General features: G+C 40.4%; 1 protein-coding gene across 6 annotated transcripts in view; it reads right to left on the reverse strand.

The window, feature by feature from the left end:
- RIN2 (Ras and Rab interactor 2) overlaps positions 1-16919 on the reverse strand; it is a 66377-nt gene that overhangs the window by 20241 nt on the left and 29217 nt on the right. For 3 of the 6 annotated variants that reach the window (XM_030446713.1, XM_030446717.1, XM_030446714.1), the window contains 6 exons: positions 12508-12602; positions 8298-8333; positions 6423-6615; positions 5499-5610; positions 2287-2359; positions 1655-1746 (listed from right to left, as the gene is read on the reverse strand). In XM_030446713.1, coding sequence (XP_030302573.1) covers positions 1655-1746; positions 2287-2359; positions 5499-5610; positions 6423-6615; positions 8298-8333; positions 12508-12602 — 601 coding nt within the window. Of the gene's footprint in view, positions 1-1654; positions 1747-2286; positions 2360-5498; positions 5611-6422; positions 6616-8297; positions 8334-12507; positions 12603-15288; positions 15339-16919 lie in introns of all 6 variants that reach the window. The other 3 variants (XM_030446718.1, XM_030446715.1, XM_030446719.1) reach the window with 3 other exon arrangements.

Here is a 16919-nt window from a genome sequence, read left to right on the forward strand (position 1 = left end):
ATGTTCAGCACACGAAACCTTACAGTTTGGCAACAGCCTTGAAACTTTTATCCTTAGCTCTTCCTGATGTGGTTTGCTGGGCTTCACACTGTTGACCTGCCTTGTGCAGTTCTCCCCCTGAGCCTATGGTATACCAGAGCTCTGACATGAGCTACCAGCCTCTGTGTTCAGACCAGGGTGTTCTTTGACCGTGTGTTGCTTAAGGAAAGCTCACACTTAACAGGAAGGGCTCTCTGGAGTTGGTAGGCATCTCTTGAGTCCACAGTGTTGAAGGGGTGACTTCTTGGTGTACTCTTTTGCACCTAAAACTCCATTAAAAACTCAGCTTCCTTGTCTCATTTTTGCTCACAGACACTGTGATTTTAATCTAGTGTATACAAGATAATTTATCCCGAACACAGCAACCACAAAGTAAGACACATCCATCTGTCTCCTCAGCTTTCTAATATGTTAGCTTAAAGAAACAACACACATAATGTAGACAGAGACTGCTCAAGAACAAGATCAACTCTACAGCAAGCGGGCTGTGGTGCTCTGGGGTACTGAGGACAAGGACAGTGTGGTCAGTCCGAAGAGCTTGCTCAACAAAACCACTCCTGTGAAGAAACCTGCCTAATTTTACTTTAAGGCATCCAGGTGTCATTGGGAGACTGTCTTTACTACACTGTGTCTCAATCAGACCTTTTTTTTCCCCCACTTCCAAATATTCACTTAATCAACAGCCCCATGTTTGCCTCAATTCACAAGAAAATCCATACTTTTGTCTCCTCTTTAAAAAAAAAAATCCCTTAACTGGTGCAGCAAAACAAAATGCAAAGCAGTGTAATTCTTCCCTCTCTACAGGTTCCACCAAATAGTTCTGGAGAGACTCGTGGTAACATGGAGATTTTTTTAACCAAAGATGATTCAAAAATCTACTGGGACAAAGACTGCTGACAGTCAGCTCTGCCTTCCTGCAAAAGGAAATAAAGCCATTCAGCACTTGGCAGAAGTTGCTCAACAATTCATCTGGGTGAAGGCCATGTTTCAAGTCCCACCAGGCTTTGCATCTCCTGCAAGCTCAAGGTACATTTTGCAATGACCTGTATTAGGTCAGCAGTAGCATCGAGAGATGCAAGGACATGTCCATGCATTTTCTTTTGTTATTTTATAAATTTCATCAAACCAATGCACATGGATGCATTCTGTAGATGCTATCTTTACCCTTCTCCTTTTATTAATGAGCAACTGCATTGAGCCACTAATCTCAAAAAATCACCATTCTAAGGTCGTATGTCAATCTGAACAGAAGTTTTATTAACCCCAAGCCTCAGTTAGTACACTCTCCTGCAACTGCAGCCTATGTCAGCCCTTGGAGGAGAAGTTACCTCAAACATCTGTCTTGGGACTGTAAGGCTCACTTTGCCCAAGGACTGCTTAGAGAAGGAAGAGAAGGGAAGGAAATGGCACTAACAAAAATATCACAGAAGGAACATAAGGATGAAAGAGCACCATTTGGTGAGTACAAGGTCTGGCCTTCTCAGTAAGAGAAGCTGCTTTTCTAAATGGTATCTGTATCATCACTGACCAAAACGAACTATTTAGTGATACAGACTGTTTATTCAGTCTCACAACAATGCTACAGGGAATGAAATCTATATAGAAAACTACTTACTCAGTCCAAGCTGAGCAATCTCTTCAAGTTCGGCTTCTGTCTTTGCTGCAGCAATAGCATGAGGCAGCTTCAGGGTGAATGGAAGCACATCCCTGTTGTAAAACAGAAAAAGAGTTATGGTTTTCACAATATTCATGGCTTTACAAGAATTTGTTTTCAACACTGGCAGTGGCTAAGCTCTAATTCTTATTTTCTTCATGAGCTGTGGCAGGTAGCAGGAGCCTTAAACATACAGCACACAGTGAAAATACTACCAGCCCCAGGGCTCCTTTACATTGAAAAGAGGTGTGAAGTGAAATAGCAGTCAAGTTCCCATGACTCTCTTTAGACTCTTTTCCACCGTCATGCAATATTTTCTCCAATTATAGAAGAAGCTTTTATACCTCATCTTCTACAAGCCTACCATTGAGATGCAGAAATGTTATCTGTCCTTAACCCTTCAACAAAGCTTCCTATTTTCTGAATACACCGTTGATTGCTCTCAAATCTTAATTACAGTTCTCAAAAGAAAAACTGAAATGGCTACTCGGGTATCTACCTAAAAATTTCCAAGCTAAGATGTTCTGGTGCTGCTCTGTCATAGGCAGAAAACACATTTTGAATGAGTGACTCAGCATATAACACAATCTTACCTGCTAATACAGTAGAAAGCAATGAGCCTGAATAAATCAGCAAAACTTATTCCAGACCCCTCCAGGGAAAAAGCTGTGAAGAAAGTTGCAAGAGGGAAAGAATCACACACCTATCCACCATTGTTTAGAAAAACTTAATAAAAAGCCCCTCTAGATTTTTGCATTATATTAGTAAGTTTGCATCATCAAACTAGCTACTGTTTAAGAGTGTGGAGGAGTACATGTCTCTGGTAAAGGCATTTTTAACAATATACAGTTTTGCACACATAGTCCTGATGGCAGGTTTATTTTGCATTCCTAATATTTGGCCTAATTCCTGGGAAACAGATCAAAGTGTGATTAAAATTGTACAGTGTTTTGCTAATAGATGATAAATCAATAACTGAGGCTCTGTTTGCCCAGTGTACTAATAAAACTAGTTTTAAATCTCCTGTTTTCTCCTTTTGCATTCCATCCCACTCAACTGTCTGCTCCCTAGATGTGTCAGCACCTAAACACATTTTTTCATTCACTTTAAAAAAAGCATTTAACCTGAAATCACCTTTAAAAAAACCAGACAATTCTGCTTTGTGCCATTGCCTTGCACAATGGGGGAGGAAGAGATGAGCAATATCTAGGTATCGAGGTCCTGGAGCAGGTCCAAAGGAGGGCAACCAGGCTGGTGAAGGGACTTGAGCACAGACCCTATGAGGAGAGGCTGAGAGAGCTGGGGCTGTTCAGCCTAAAGAAGAGGTGGCTCAGGGGAGACCTCATCGCTCTCTACAGCTACCTGAAAGGAGGTTGTAACCGGGTGGACGTTGGTCTCTTTTGCCAGATGACTTTCAACAAGACAAGAGGGCATGGTCTTAAGTTCTGTTTAATATCTTTATCGACAACTTAGACGAAGGGATTGAGTCCATCATCAGCAAATTCGCAGATGACACCAAGCTGGGAGGAAGTGTGGACCAACTCGAAGGCAGGAGGGCTCTGCAGAGGGACCTGGACAGACTAGAGAGCTGGGCCGATTCCAACGGGATGAGGTTCAACACGGCCAAGTGCCAGGTCCCGCACTTTGGCCACAACAACCCCATGCAGCCCTACAGGCTGGGGACAGAGTGGCTGGAGAGCAGCCAGACAGAAAGGGACCTGGGAGTCTGCATCCACAAGAAACTGAACATGAGCCAGCAGTGTGCCCAGGTGGCCAAGAAGGCCAATGGCATCCTGGCATGTATCAAAAACAGCGTCACCAGCAGGTCCAGGGAGGTGATTCTTCCCCTGTACTCAGCGCTGGTTAGGCCACACCTCGAGTACTGTGTCCAGTTCTGGGCCCCTCAGTTTAAGAAGGATGTAGAGGTCCTGGAACAGGTCCAAAGGAGGGCAACCAGACTGGTGAAGGGACTCAAGCACAGGCCCTATGAGGAGAGGCTGAGAGAGCTGGGGCTGTTCAGCCTGAAGAAGAGGAGGCTCAGGGGAGACCTCATTGCTGTCTACAACTACCTGAAAGGAGGCTGTAGCGAGGTGGGAACTGGACTCTTTTCACAGACGACCTTCAACAAGACAAGAGGACACAGTCTTAAGTTGTGCCAGGGGAGGTTTAGGTTAGATATTAGAAAGAATTTCTTCACGGAGAGGGTGATTAGGCTATGGAATGGACTGCCCGGTGAGGTGGTAGATTCTCCGTCCCTGGAGACATTTAAAAAGAGACTGGATGTGGCACTCAGTGCCATGGTCTAGCAACTGCTCCGGTGGGTCAAGGGTTGGACTAGATGATCTCTGAGGTCCCTTCCAACCCGGCTAATTCTGTGATTCTATGATTCTAAGTTGTGCCAGGGGAAATTTAAGTTAGATATTAGAAAGAATTTCTTTACGGAGAGAGTGATCCGGCACTGGAATGGGCTGCCCAGGGAAGTAGTGGATTCTCCATCCCTGGAGATATTTAAAAAGAGACTGGATGTGGCACTCAGTGCCATAGTCTAGCAACCGCAACGCTGGTTCAAGGGTTGGACTCGATGATCTCTGAGGTCCCTTCCAACCCAGCCGATTCTATGATTCTATGATTCAATGCTTTTCATTTTCTTCCTGCTCCATAGCATTATTTCCAATTGATATAAATACTTGTTCACAGTAATAATGACATAGAAGTGATTGCCACCACACATTAGGCTCTCTCTGATTCTATGAAAACCTCACCTATGAATGCTGAGTAAAATCATCAGTACATACTTCCCCCTGGTGGTCTCTCATGAGCAAAACTTTACAATGTATTTTTTTACTTTCTTGATGGGAAAGAGGGAATTCATTAGTACAACAAGCCTACAAACACAGTCTTAGATCACACTTAGATCAGCTACCACTGATAGCTTTCTCTTCTCTTCTCTTTGCCATCCCTTGTTTGTAACTGGAACCAAAGCCAGACACATAGAATTAAATTTTTGTTAAGGCAGTGAAGGGAGACATAAAAAGGAAAAAAAACCCTAAACTAACAGAATCTCAGTTTATTAATAAAAATAGAAGTTAACCACAGACCCTCTGCTTCAGGGCAGTTTAAATTAGATTGTTGCCGATTTTCTCCAGTATTCACTTTCTTGTTAAAACAAACCACTTGCAGTTTTGGCATGACATACACTTATCAACAATAGCTTCCTTTTTTCATTCCTGTATCTCGAGCCTATTTTTCACACCCTCTCTCTAAAGAGAGGAGTGCAGTATCATTTTGAAACTGACCAGAACTCTTAACTTTTCCTTATTTCCATTAGAAATCAGGGAACAAATATAGCTGGAATTCAAAATAAAAATTACTGATCTTGTGTCAGAAATGGTTCTGAATGATGAAAATCCAGCTAGTTATTACATTAAAAAAAATAAATAAATCTGAAACACCACACCTAAATTTGTAGACAGAGAAAGCTCATGAGAGAATTGCATCCAAAAGCAGTCCCCTGAGTACAAGGAAATCCAATGACAGTCCATTGACAGCAGACAGGATTGCAGAAGAGGGTAATTATCCCTAACCATCAAAGAATCCTGGATTCAGCCAGGTACACAAAAGAAATATTCCAGCTGTGTTCAGCACAGACTTAAGCATTTCTGTATATCTCCTCCTCTCCAGGCTGCCCCCCTTGCAGAGCCTCCACAGAGAGCATGGGGATGTGCATGCCTGTACCACCAGTGCAGGGTGTTCCTGGCTCACAGAAGGTAACAAGTAACTGAGTAGTACACAACTCGCAACTTACTGTACGTGCTTTCTTTTATTGCAAATTCTTTCAGGCAGGGCCCACGGTCACCAGGCAGACGCAGAGAGATGACTTTCCTCTGCAGTTGTGCAGATTTTCTAACCAGAAATACCTGTTGTCAAGAAGGCAAAAGGACATAGTTTTAGCTTCCTCACAGATACTTTAGCAGACAGATTATAGACAAAGGACCTAGAACAGCTTGGTCTCTGATCTGTATCAAACATCTCATACTTTTACTCAGTTGTTACTGCAACAGGTTCTACAGCTTGGTGTGGAATGGCAGCAAAACATTTAGAAAAGCTTCTCATACTTGTATGACACAGACACTTGACACCGAGTCCACTATGTCCTCCTCTGAGCTCTCCAGTTTAACACACAGCACATCCCCCATCCCAAGCTGCAGAGTCTGAAGGAGACTTATGGTGGAGTGCTCCTATGTCCCACTGGCCCATTCATGCAATCCCCTGCACCAGAGTTGAGTCAGCCCTAGAAACATGCCATGAGCCTCACCCAACCGGACTGGGCCTGGTTTCCATCACAGCATCTTTGATGCAGGCACCACTGAAGGATAAAATGCTGACATCTCCCATTTATCTATTGCTTCTCATTGTGGGGGCAAATACAGCTGCTATGTGCAGCCCTGGTTGGCAAGGTCGAGTTTTGGAGCTCTCATTGTAGCAGTCTAGTTCTCAGCCCCAGAGGATACCAAACTAGTCTCCCAGTGTATCAGAGCAGGTAATGGGTCACACTCCAACTGGTCCAGCTGCCAAGCACTCAGGAAGCTCACTTGGATTATCCAAACCACAGAGAAATGAGGGTGAAATGATGGCTGATTCATTGTTTGATTTGTTTTTTCTTGTTGTTGGCTTTGAGTTTTATTTTCTTAAAACTTGCATCAAATAAATTGGGAGTGTAACTTCTTACCCCAGGAGGCTGAGCCTGCAGAATTTCCAAAGATTCAGCATCATTCAGCCCAAGCTGTAGCCACACAGGATGAGTATGGAGAAGCTTGTCCAATATGCTTAGCTTGTTGGATAGGCTGTCATACCCAGAGTCCCGGGGGCAGCTTTTTACATCATTTTTCTCAGGAGAGACATTATCCATGTCCTTTATTAGCCTGGTAAAAATTATACAAAAAATAATTTAGACATACTTATCTCCTATAAACAATCACTCAGTTCAGTAAACAGAGCTAATGGCTCTGCTGACACCTTGGACTGGTATTTCTCCTACTGAGATTTTGTATAATTAGTATACAGGAAAAAAATCTCTAATCCATAAGATTTCTTTCTTTCACTTGTCCTCAATTTAACAGCTAACTTAAGATAAATCTCTGCATTCCTTCATTAGCTAGTTGAAATTCATCAATCCCTTCAAATTCAGGTGTATATGCATACATGATTGATCAAACATTTCACCTCCTTCCTTTGTATCATTAACATTTGAAAAACTTCTATTAAAAGGTACTGATGCAATTCAGATTTTATTCCCAAATAGACTGAAAAAGCTGCAACCCACAGAAATCTTCCTCTGTCCTGCTTGCCATAAAAATGTTCAATACTCCAACACTGCTGGTATCAGTGCACTGAACACGAGCACTTTCTGTTTGCTTGCAGGGATTATTTTCACAACAGAAGCCCACAAACTAATCTCACTTCATTTTATCTCCAGACAACTGTCTCTGCTACACCAGCACTGTCACCTTCACAGCTGCATGTCCATCTTTGTTCCCCTCTGCTAAAGAGCTGTCAGTCTCTCAAAGAGAAAAAGGAGGGGGAAAAAAAAAAGTAGAAAAAAATTGTTAAATCCCCCAAACAACCACCTTTAAGTCACAGCTTCATTAAGAAATCACCCTAAGTGGTGGTAATTTTTATGGTCCATGCTCTGAATTCTCTAAATATTTACTGTTCTGCCATGAAAGGTCCTAGCCTTCCATTGTAGTACTACACTTCCCATGATCAGAAGCATGGAATTGTGTATCTATGCACCTGATTCCTTTGGCTCTGGATCAACTCCTGTTTGAGGAATAAAGGCTAAGCTAAGTGTGAATGTGGCAAACTAATGTAAGATTAAAAATTTTTGGGTGGATATGGCAGCTAAAGTTACTGCTGCGTTCATTAATGAAGTACAGATGGAGGCTACAGATACTTGTGCATTAGAAATGCAAATAGATTGAATGCTTCAAGAATTTCTCATGTTATGCAAATCTTTGCCATCACTCACACATACAGAATGCCCAGTACCATTGCATGTGTGTTGCTGGTTCAATTTTTTTCTTTTTTACCTAGAAATACATGCTGTGATTCTTCCAGAGCTAGAAATCCCTACAGAATGCTCTGTTTCCTGAGGACAGTATTTGAGCACAAACAAAACCCAACCTTCAAGCTCAGGATCTGACTCACAAAGATGTCAGGCTCAGAGGCTGCGATCTCCCTACAGACCGTTTCTGAACACAAAGGAGGCCCTGAGCAACAGAAGGCAACACAGCTTCATTTCCTCAGTGCAAACTCTCACAGAGCTCTTCCAAACTTTGTACTTTACAGGAAGTAGCACCATTAACAGCTATCACCACCCTTATTACGCTACTTACTGTACTTAGGGAAAGTGGTTAACTTCAGCAGCACTGAACACTTGGAAACAAACAGATAAAAATCCTCTTGCCCGAAAAAACCAACCCCAAAGCAATACTTAGCAGCCAACCAACCAACAACAACAACAAAAAAAAAAAACAACAAAAACCAAACCAAACCAACCAACCAACCAAACAGAAAAAACCAAATGCAAAATACAGTTTTCTACCTGTGGTCAGCAACTTTGCAGCAACACTGGACAGGGCTAGTAAGGAAAGTAAGTGGGGTAGAGAACTTTCACTGAATGATCAGATAAGAACAGCCACAATAATTCAAACTTTTCATTACTTGCATCAGTTATCACTACCAGATTACCCATGTGCCTCTCCAGTCCTTTTTGTTCCTTTCTCTGCTTATTTATTACATGATGCTGTTTAGATTTGCCAGTCATCTAATGTGCAGATGACTTTTCCTTCAGTCAAAAGCTGTTAGTAACTGTCAATATGCCTTCTAGGGGCACAAAATACACAGCAACATGTCACGTACAGAAGGGAAGCAGTGCTTATCTCAATTATGACAGGGCTCTGAAACTGCCTCCACAGGAATCCTGGGTTCCCTTTTCTACCACCATCCCAGCAGAACTTAGTGTTGTAATGTATGAATCTCCACAAAGTCATGAATCACAGAAGTGTTTTCACATGCTGTAGCACCAGTAAGATATTGCTCAGACACTTCCCACCCACCCTTGGAGCCAGATAGTAACATTTCAAACCAAAGATACCTGTGGCAAAGTGCAAGTTATCCACTGACACTGTGGAGAAGTTATTTCCATTTCTCGGTCAAGAGTTGGAAACTAAACATGTTGCAGAGGAAACATGGATGAGAAGGAAAACCTTTTTTCCTAAAAAAGAAAGTTATATCACATGCAAAAGAAAGTGCGTGACTGGTATCAGCTATAAGGACTGGCACTGCATGCTGCTGGGAAACAATCAAAGTGTGTGAGCGTTTGCACATGTACAGGGTCACCGTGCTCCTCTTTGGTATGGTCAGATTGATGTTATCAAACATTTTGAATGGGAAGATTGATTTTAATAGGGAGCTGATGGGTTTCTGGAACAGCCAGATACCGATATGTACAATCCCTCCTACATGCTGAGATCTGAGGAGGAATGCAGCCTGTGAGCCCACATCTTACTGATCTGGACACCCATGCAACTCTTTGTTGCAGCTTCTTCAGCTCCCTTAAGAAATAAGCCAAAGATTATGAGTATCTGATCATGATGAGACTTTGACACTCCTAAACACTATCAGTTCAAATGACCCTGATGTACTTCAGCTGGATCAGTATGTTACTGCAATATGCGGGAAGGTAAACTAGTAATGAGAAACACTTAAAAAAATTACTTCCTACCCAACTAATAAAGAAAGAGGCAGAGAATAAAAACAGACCTGATGAACTCTGGCAAAAGCATAGCTTGGAAAAAAACCATCTAGCAAGCCACATAAAGCCTATGGAAAGCCACTTCCCAAGGTCCCAGAGGTCAACGCAGTCAAAGGTCCATCAGTCTGTTCTGCAGTGGCCTGGCACTGCTGAGCATCATAGTCTGAATTTGGTTTTTATTCTTGAAATTATTTAATTAATGATCCAGGCACTACACCTGCAGTCAAACCCCGACACATAGGAGTTCTTGAAATTTGTTGATGACTGTAGAATTATTTGGGATTGGGACATATGTAACTTCTTTAGAAACAACAGCATGGAAAGAAGAACCATTTGTATTTCTCACAGTCACCTAACAAATTCAAGCATACAGGTAAGATGTTGCTGTAACCTAAATGCTAGAAAAACATGTTGCATATTATGCAACAATTACTCCTGGTTTTATTTTGGGGATTGGTCTTTTTAGTTTGTTGGTTTTTTTACAGTGACTCACAATAAAAGACAATCTGACTAGGTCACATGAAACTCAAAACCAAAACAAAGCAGCCTCCATGGATTGAGAACTTCAGTGCAGGGATACCACACTGGCTCCTCTCCAGTGGGAGAAGATTTTCAACACAACTCACATTGAATTAAAGAAAATACATAATTCATGCAAGTTTCCTTAGATTTGGAGAAATCCATAAGCATGTGGGACAGTAAACAGAGGTAACAGCCAAGATAAGCCATGCTGTGGTGTATCTCAATGAGACTCAGCTCACAGCAAAAAGAACAAGGTACAAGTTGAAGCCTGTAACCAGGATGATACTCTTGCATACCCACAGGGCTATAACACCCACCTCAGTCATGGATCTGTGAAGCAAATGCTCCTGCTCTCCTGCTCATCACAGCAATTTTTTTTTTGATCTCTCAAATCCTATCCATGCCTCCTGCTCTAACTTCATAAAAGCTAAACTGTGGAAACTAAACTCCACTTCTCAATAGCTGGGCTATCACCTTCTTACCCATCCCATTACAGCTGAAGGGAAAAGGTTGTTAGATACCTGCCAACAATAACAGAAGCAATTCACAGTGCAAGACACAGAAGACAAATCTACTGAAGTTAATAACTTATGGAGAAACAAGGAAAACACAGGCAGGGGGGCTGTTCAGTGCACAATACAAGGTAGGAGCAAAGTTCTGCCCTTGATTCTGTCCCGGTAACAAGAGCAGGAAGGGAATAAGCTGCAGCAGGAATCTTGGGAATCTTGCTCTCTAGTTCTACATAAACAAAAGAAATCAGTGCACAACTGATATAAATATCATTTATACCAACTTTGGTAACACTTTTTCCTTACACAGAAACACACGATTCAGATTTCTATAGTCATATAAAAAACCAGCCCTGCTTCATTTATTCAGATTTCATATTTTACATTTATGATCTTAAAAGTGACAGAAAATACTTATTTTTTAAATTGGATAGCTACGACTTCAATATGAAATCGAACTCAGTTAAGTTGTTATGGAAATTGCATCCTTTGATTTTTGATGATAGTTTTAAATAAACTTGTTAATAAAAATTTATTTTGCACTCAAAATTAACAAATCCAATTAAAAAAAAATCCATTTAAAAAAACATGAAAAAAACCTTCCCGAATCTCTAAAATGGGGAGATTTACTTGACTTCTATTTCCACCAAGATTTTAGAACTAGCAGAACTTAGTCTTTCATGCATATGGCATATTGAAAGATACAAGAAGCCTTTTCTTAACAGCAAATTAGCTAATGATCATTGAAATTAATCAGCAGAATCCACTGAAATGCAGGAAGTATCCTTTCTGTCCCTGTAGAAGAACAGTGCTTTCAAAAGCTTTTAAACTTGAATAATGTGCAAGCAGAGGCATCGCCAAGGACTTTATTAGTTCAGCTGCCTTATGTTCTTTACAACTTGGGCATAAAAGTTGCTGCTCAATGTTTTATTTACATAATGTAAAGAGGTAGTAAGTTTTAGCACATTTTGAAAGTATTTCTAGACAGGAGGAAAAAAAAGCTACAAAATACGGATGTGATTCTAAATAACAAATTATTATTCATTTCCTTAACTCACTGCCTTGAAGAACAAAACGCACCAGCTCCAGAGCTGACCCAGACTGTTCAGTCAGATAATAAAATTATTGCACTAGTTGCTTTCCTCTTGCAACAAATATTTCAACAGTAAGTACAAAAATATCTTCACTTGTTAACACAATGATTAAAATATCAAATAGCCTCCAGATGTCAATTTATTAGACATTACCCATCAAGAACAACAGCTGTAGCAAAGCCAAAATGCTGGGGTCCCACTGTGCCCACTTGAACTTTGAAGTTTAACATTACAAGTGTCCACAGTCCACATCTACATTGCATGATCTATTTTAAAAAGGCAGAACTTCTATCTGCACTGTAACATGCATCTCAAATAATTTTAAGGATATGGAAATGGCCCCATATAGTTAATTTTTAAAAATGTGCAATATACTCATATATAAGTGAATTTAAACACATAAACCCACAAAAACATCAGCTCGTAACAGCCAGTATTTTACATCCCAATCTGAGAGCAAAAATGAATCAGGTTATTGCATGCTAAATCTTCACACAGCCACACGAAGCAATGGACATTTTCAGTCTTTACAGTGTGAACGCAAAGCTCATTGCTAAAGACAATGACAATAACAGCAGTAGTTTGTTTCCTGTTTTATAGACATGCACTGGTACCTAAGGTTTGTAACAAGGAAGTAGAAGCCCAGTTCAGTTGCCTTTAGAAGACGTTAGGGCAAATACACAGAACAACTGAACCTCTGGGCACTCCTCCCACACAAATGAAAATTCCTTGAATGGAGAGCAAGATTATTTACACCCGCTAAGCTGTTAGCATAGAAGTGTTAGGATATAAGCAACCCAAGAAGAGAGCATAATGAAAATATTCCTGTCATGGTACACCTCCAGGAACTGTGAAAATAAGCATTTTAATCACCTTCGCAAATCAGCAGATTCATCTTCCACTGTGAGATCTGTCTGTACCATCTCCTGTTTCAGTTCTCCAATTTCTGAGGCAATTGTGTCAATGAGCTAGAGAGGGACAAAAACAGTATGACATCAAGTGAGTGGAAGGGTTGTGGAAAAGAAGCCCGAGCACACACAGTCACCAGAGATCACTAACTCTGTTGCTGTTTTTTTCAAATTGCATTCTATTTGTACTTCCCATTGCAAAGGAAAAAGTAAGGGTTGGGGCCACTTATCATCATTCTCAGAGGAAGAATGATTCCTGTTTGGTTAGCTCTTTTATTTAAATATATTAAACCTGCAGCTTCAACATATTATACAACAGCTTAAAATAACTAAATGGCTTGATTGTAGAATTTACTTTTCCAAATAAAAAGAAAATACATAATTAGAAGAGTTTCATCTGCAAGAGTTATTTCAGACGGGACACTAAGTCAGCATTACAATCTCATGGTGGATGAGAAGTAACAAAGCAATGATGAAATGGGCAGCTGCTTTTCACATTGGTTCTTGGCCTGCACTTGAACAGAACTCAACAGAGATCTTGTAACACTTCAACTCAGGTCGAACACAATTCTAATACTGGACATGAGGGCAAGAACTCATCTTAAAGCAGGTGAAATTAGCACTAGGGCTCTATCCCAAGAAACACAGCATTTGCTAGCCAGATGTCTGAGAAGCATTTTGTAGAGCAGAAAACAACTATGAAGTTTGCAAGGTACACTGTCCTGGACATTGTTATCAGCAGCTGCATTAAGTTTGCCTGAAAGGCCCCACCATGCCAGTGTAGAAACCCTGGCAGTGATGTCCCTCTCCTGTCTGTAGTGAAACTCAATGAAAGCTTTTGAATGTCATCCCCTCTATCACCACCCCTGCACCCGAGAGCAAACAAACAAAAACCCTGGCAGACAAAGAACACCTTTCCTGTCCCCGCTAGAAGTCTTCAGAATCACCACAGAACATGACTCCAAGTCCCACCAGTGTCAGGTAGCTCACTACAGCAGCCTACTCAAAGAATTGCAGCCAACATTTTCCTGTTCTGTTCTACTGGACATTTTCTGCTACCTCAGAAATTCCCACCCTCCTTTGCTGTACAGTGTTATTCAGATCAATTAAAAAAAAATGTTTGAGTCTCAGCTTACAATAGGCCTTATTAAAGGCTCTTCTAAATAACTAACTGCATTCTAAAATACTGAGACAACAGATTTCTTCTGTTACTTGTATCAAGATATACAAAATGCAAGTCAAAAACCCTAATAAATATATGCTCAGAAAGTAACACAGTTCAGAAAGAAATATGCAATTTGCCATTTTTAAATAAAAGTGTGACAAGTCTATGGAAGAAAAAAGAGCACAGCTTTGTTGAACAAATTCCATTCCAGGTTTAATTACAGCTTATCAATTACTTACATTAGGATTTCCTCTTCCTGGTATTTATCTTTGGAAGTTATTTTTAGTTATTTTTGTATGCCTGCCGTGTTCAGCCTCTTTAATAACTCTGTTTGGGAAAAGTACTTGCCTATATAAGATTAAAGTTCTTGAAAACAAATATTTTAAACCAGATTTTAACTTAGAAATGCTTTAAATCAGAAAAGCATAAGGTGAGCACTGCAGAACAGTTTTATCTTGAAGACACTGTAATCCTAACACTTTAATTTGTATTTATTTTCTGTGTTACATGATTCTAGTTTTTCTTTTTCTGAAGAGAAATAAAATGCTATGCTTAAGTAGTCTTATGCTCACATTCTCTGGCCAGATTTTTTGGGTATCCTACATAATCTCCATGGCAAAAGGTAGTCTTTCTTTAGCCTATGAAATGTCAGTGCATCCTGGACAAAGAAACCAAGTCAAGTGCTGAGCATCAAACCTGAACCCAACCTACAGAGTCTCCCAGAACAGGACATACTCCTCAATCAACTTGTGACTCACCAGCTACCAGCAGGTATTGCACTTGAGCTAAAACATTTAGCTTGAGGAATAAAAACCTTATTTCCTAAAATAAACTCCCAGTATTTTCTGCAAATGGAAACTTATTTTTCTTAAATTCTTTTTTCCATGAAAAAAAAAGTTACTCATCTCTTGTTTTAAAAAAACAAACAAAACAAACAACTCTTTGAGATTTGCATCCTTTGGGTATTCCTGCAGTTACCTGACACACACTGTTACAACAGCATCTGACAAATTATTTTATATAAAATAACAAAGCGTACTCATGATTTTATGACAATTTCTGAAGTATTTAGGACCAATGAAACTTCTGGTCATTATAAGGTGTACGTGATACTTGCATGATTGGCATTGTAACAAGATGAGCTGTTAATAATACGTTTCTACAGAATGCAGGAAGAATCCCGGGTGTGCAATATTCCAGCCCTGAGAAAAGAAGCAGGAGCAGAAGGCTGCCTTCTTCTTAGCAGAAGACTCACAATATCTGAAATTCTTCAGTCAGATTTCTCCATTTGCAAAAAGTGACTGCTATTTTTCCTGAAAATAATGGGAAAGCTCACCCGTTGGTTTCAACAGACTTGAAATCAAGGCCATAAGAATCAGTTTCAAAACAACAGAATTGGATGTATATATTTTCAGGGGCTCATCCTTGTGTAAAACATACATGAGCCCCAAGACTTTCTGAAGAAGAGATTTACATGACACAAAATTTATTCAGAAGTTTGACATCTCAGGTGATGGATTAATTAAAAGTAAAAAACCCCACCAAAATTAAAAGGAGACCTTATATAACATAATAACTAACCATTTTTGTGTCTGAGGTTCTTTAGAGTTTCATTCTGATAAAGCACTGTTCTGTAAATTAAAAAGAAGTTACAACCACTGTAAACTGAAATATGAATTATTGACTCATATGACTCAGACAACATGAACTCACATAGCATCCCAGTACACTAATCTCTAACCCAACCTATCCTGGACATTGGATTGCCACAAAAACCCATGTACTGTAACTGTTTACATTCCTGAAGTCCATGAACAAAATAATGAAATGCAAAATCTGAAACCACAGATTTCCTTTTATAACTATCATTCAGTGCTTATTGTCAACAATTAATGTTCATTCAACAAGTCTGATCTCAGCTTTTGGAAGCTGTCAAGTGTGACTGTTATTCCTACATACAGACCACAAGCATACCTCCTCATGACTCTGCCACCAGAGCACATATATTCCATTTTTATGTTTTACATCTTCCAGGACATCATCTAAGCAGCAAGAAACAGAGAAAGTGTGTTCACCCAAAGCAACACGCTCCCAAGGAACTACGGTCACCTCTCTAAAGCTGCTCTGTCTACAAATGCATCACTGCCGTGCACTGGGGAAAGCACATGCCCAAGACCAGACACAAACTGGTGCCTCTCTCAGAAGCCCAGCACAGCTATCACAGAATCACAGAATCACAGAATCCTAGGGGTTGGAAGGGACCTCGAAAGATCATCTAGTCCAACCCCCCCTGCCAGAGCAGGGCCACCTAGAGTACATCACATAGGAACGTGTCCAGACGGGTTTTGAATGTCTCCAGTGAAGGAGACTCCACAACCTCCCTGGGCAGCCTGTTCCAGGGCTCTGTCACCCTTACAGTAAAATAATTTTTTCGAATATTCAACTTGAACCTCCTATGCTCCAATTTACACCCATTACCCCTTGTCCTATCACTGGTCACTACTGAGAAGAGCCTAACTCCATCTCCCTGACACTCACCCCTTACATATTTGAAAACATTGATGAGGTCACCCCTCAGTCTCCTTTTCTCCAAACTAAAGAGACCCAGCTCCCTCAGCCTTTCCTCATAAGGGAGATGTTCCACTCCCTTAATCATCTTAGTAGCTCTGCGCTGGACTCTTTCAAGCACTTAGCTATCGGTCTCCTTACTCACCCAACTCAGTGTCTCCCAGAACCAAGAGGAAGACAGGTGGCTTTGATGTCTGTTTCAGGATAGCTTTAGAAAAAATAATTCATCACTGCATGGCAACTGAATTCCTGGTTTTGGTGGTTTGTTTTGGGTTGTTTTGTTTGTTTGTTTGTTTTGGTTTGCTTTGCTGAAATATAAAATAAGTATAAAATAAATAAATAAATAAAAAATAAATAATAAAAATAATAACTAATAAATAATAATTAATATTAATAATAAATAATAGTAAAATAAAAAATAAATAAGCTTGTACAGAGAATTAACAAAACCAGCATCTTTCTGAGAGCATATTGAAAACGTCTGCCAAGGTGACTGCTGAATGTTTCCAAGCCCTGAGATTTACAACAGCTAAAGAGGAAATGGTAGTAGTCTGGCAAGGGAACAAGGGCTGAAGACAGCAAGGATCAGTATCAAACTGGACAAATGAGCCTCAGCACTTCACCAGCCTCCCTCCCTTCCTGCC

This window comes from Calypte anna, chromosome 3, assembly GCF_003957555.1.
Source record: "Calypte anna isolate BGI_N300 chromosome 3, bCalAnn1_v1.p, whole genome shotgun sequence".
NCBI lineage: Eukaryota > Metazoa > Chordata > Aves > Apodiformes > Trochilidae > Calypte > Calypte anna.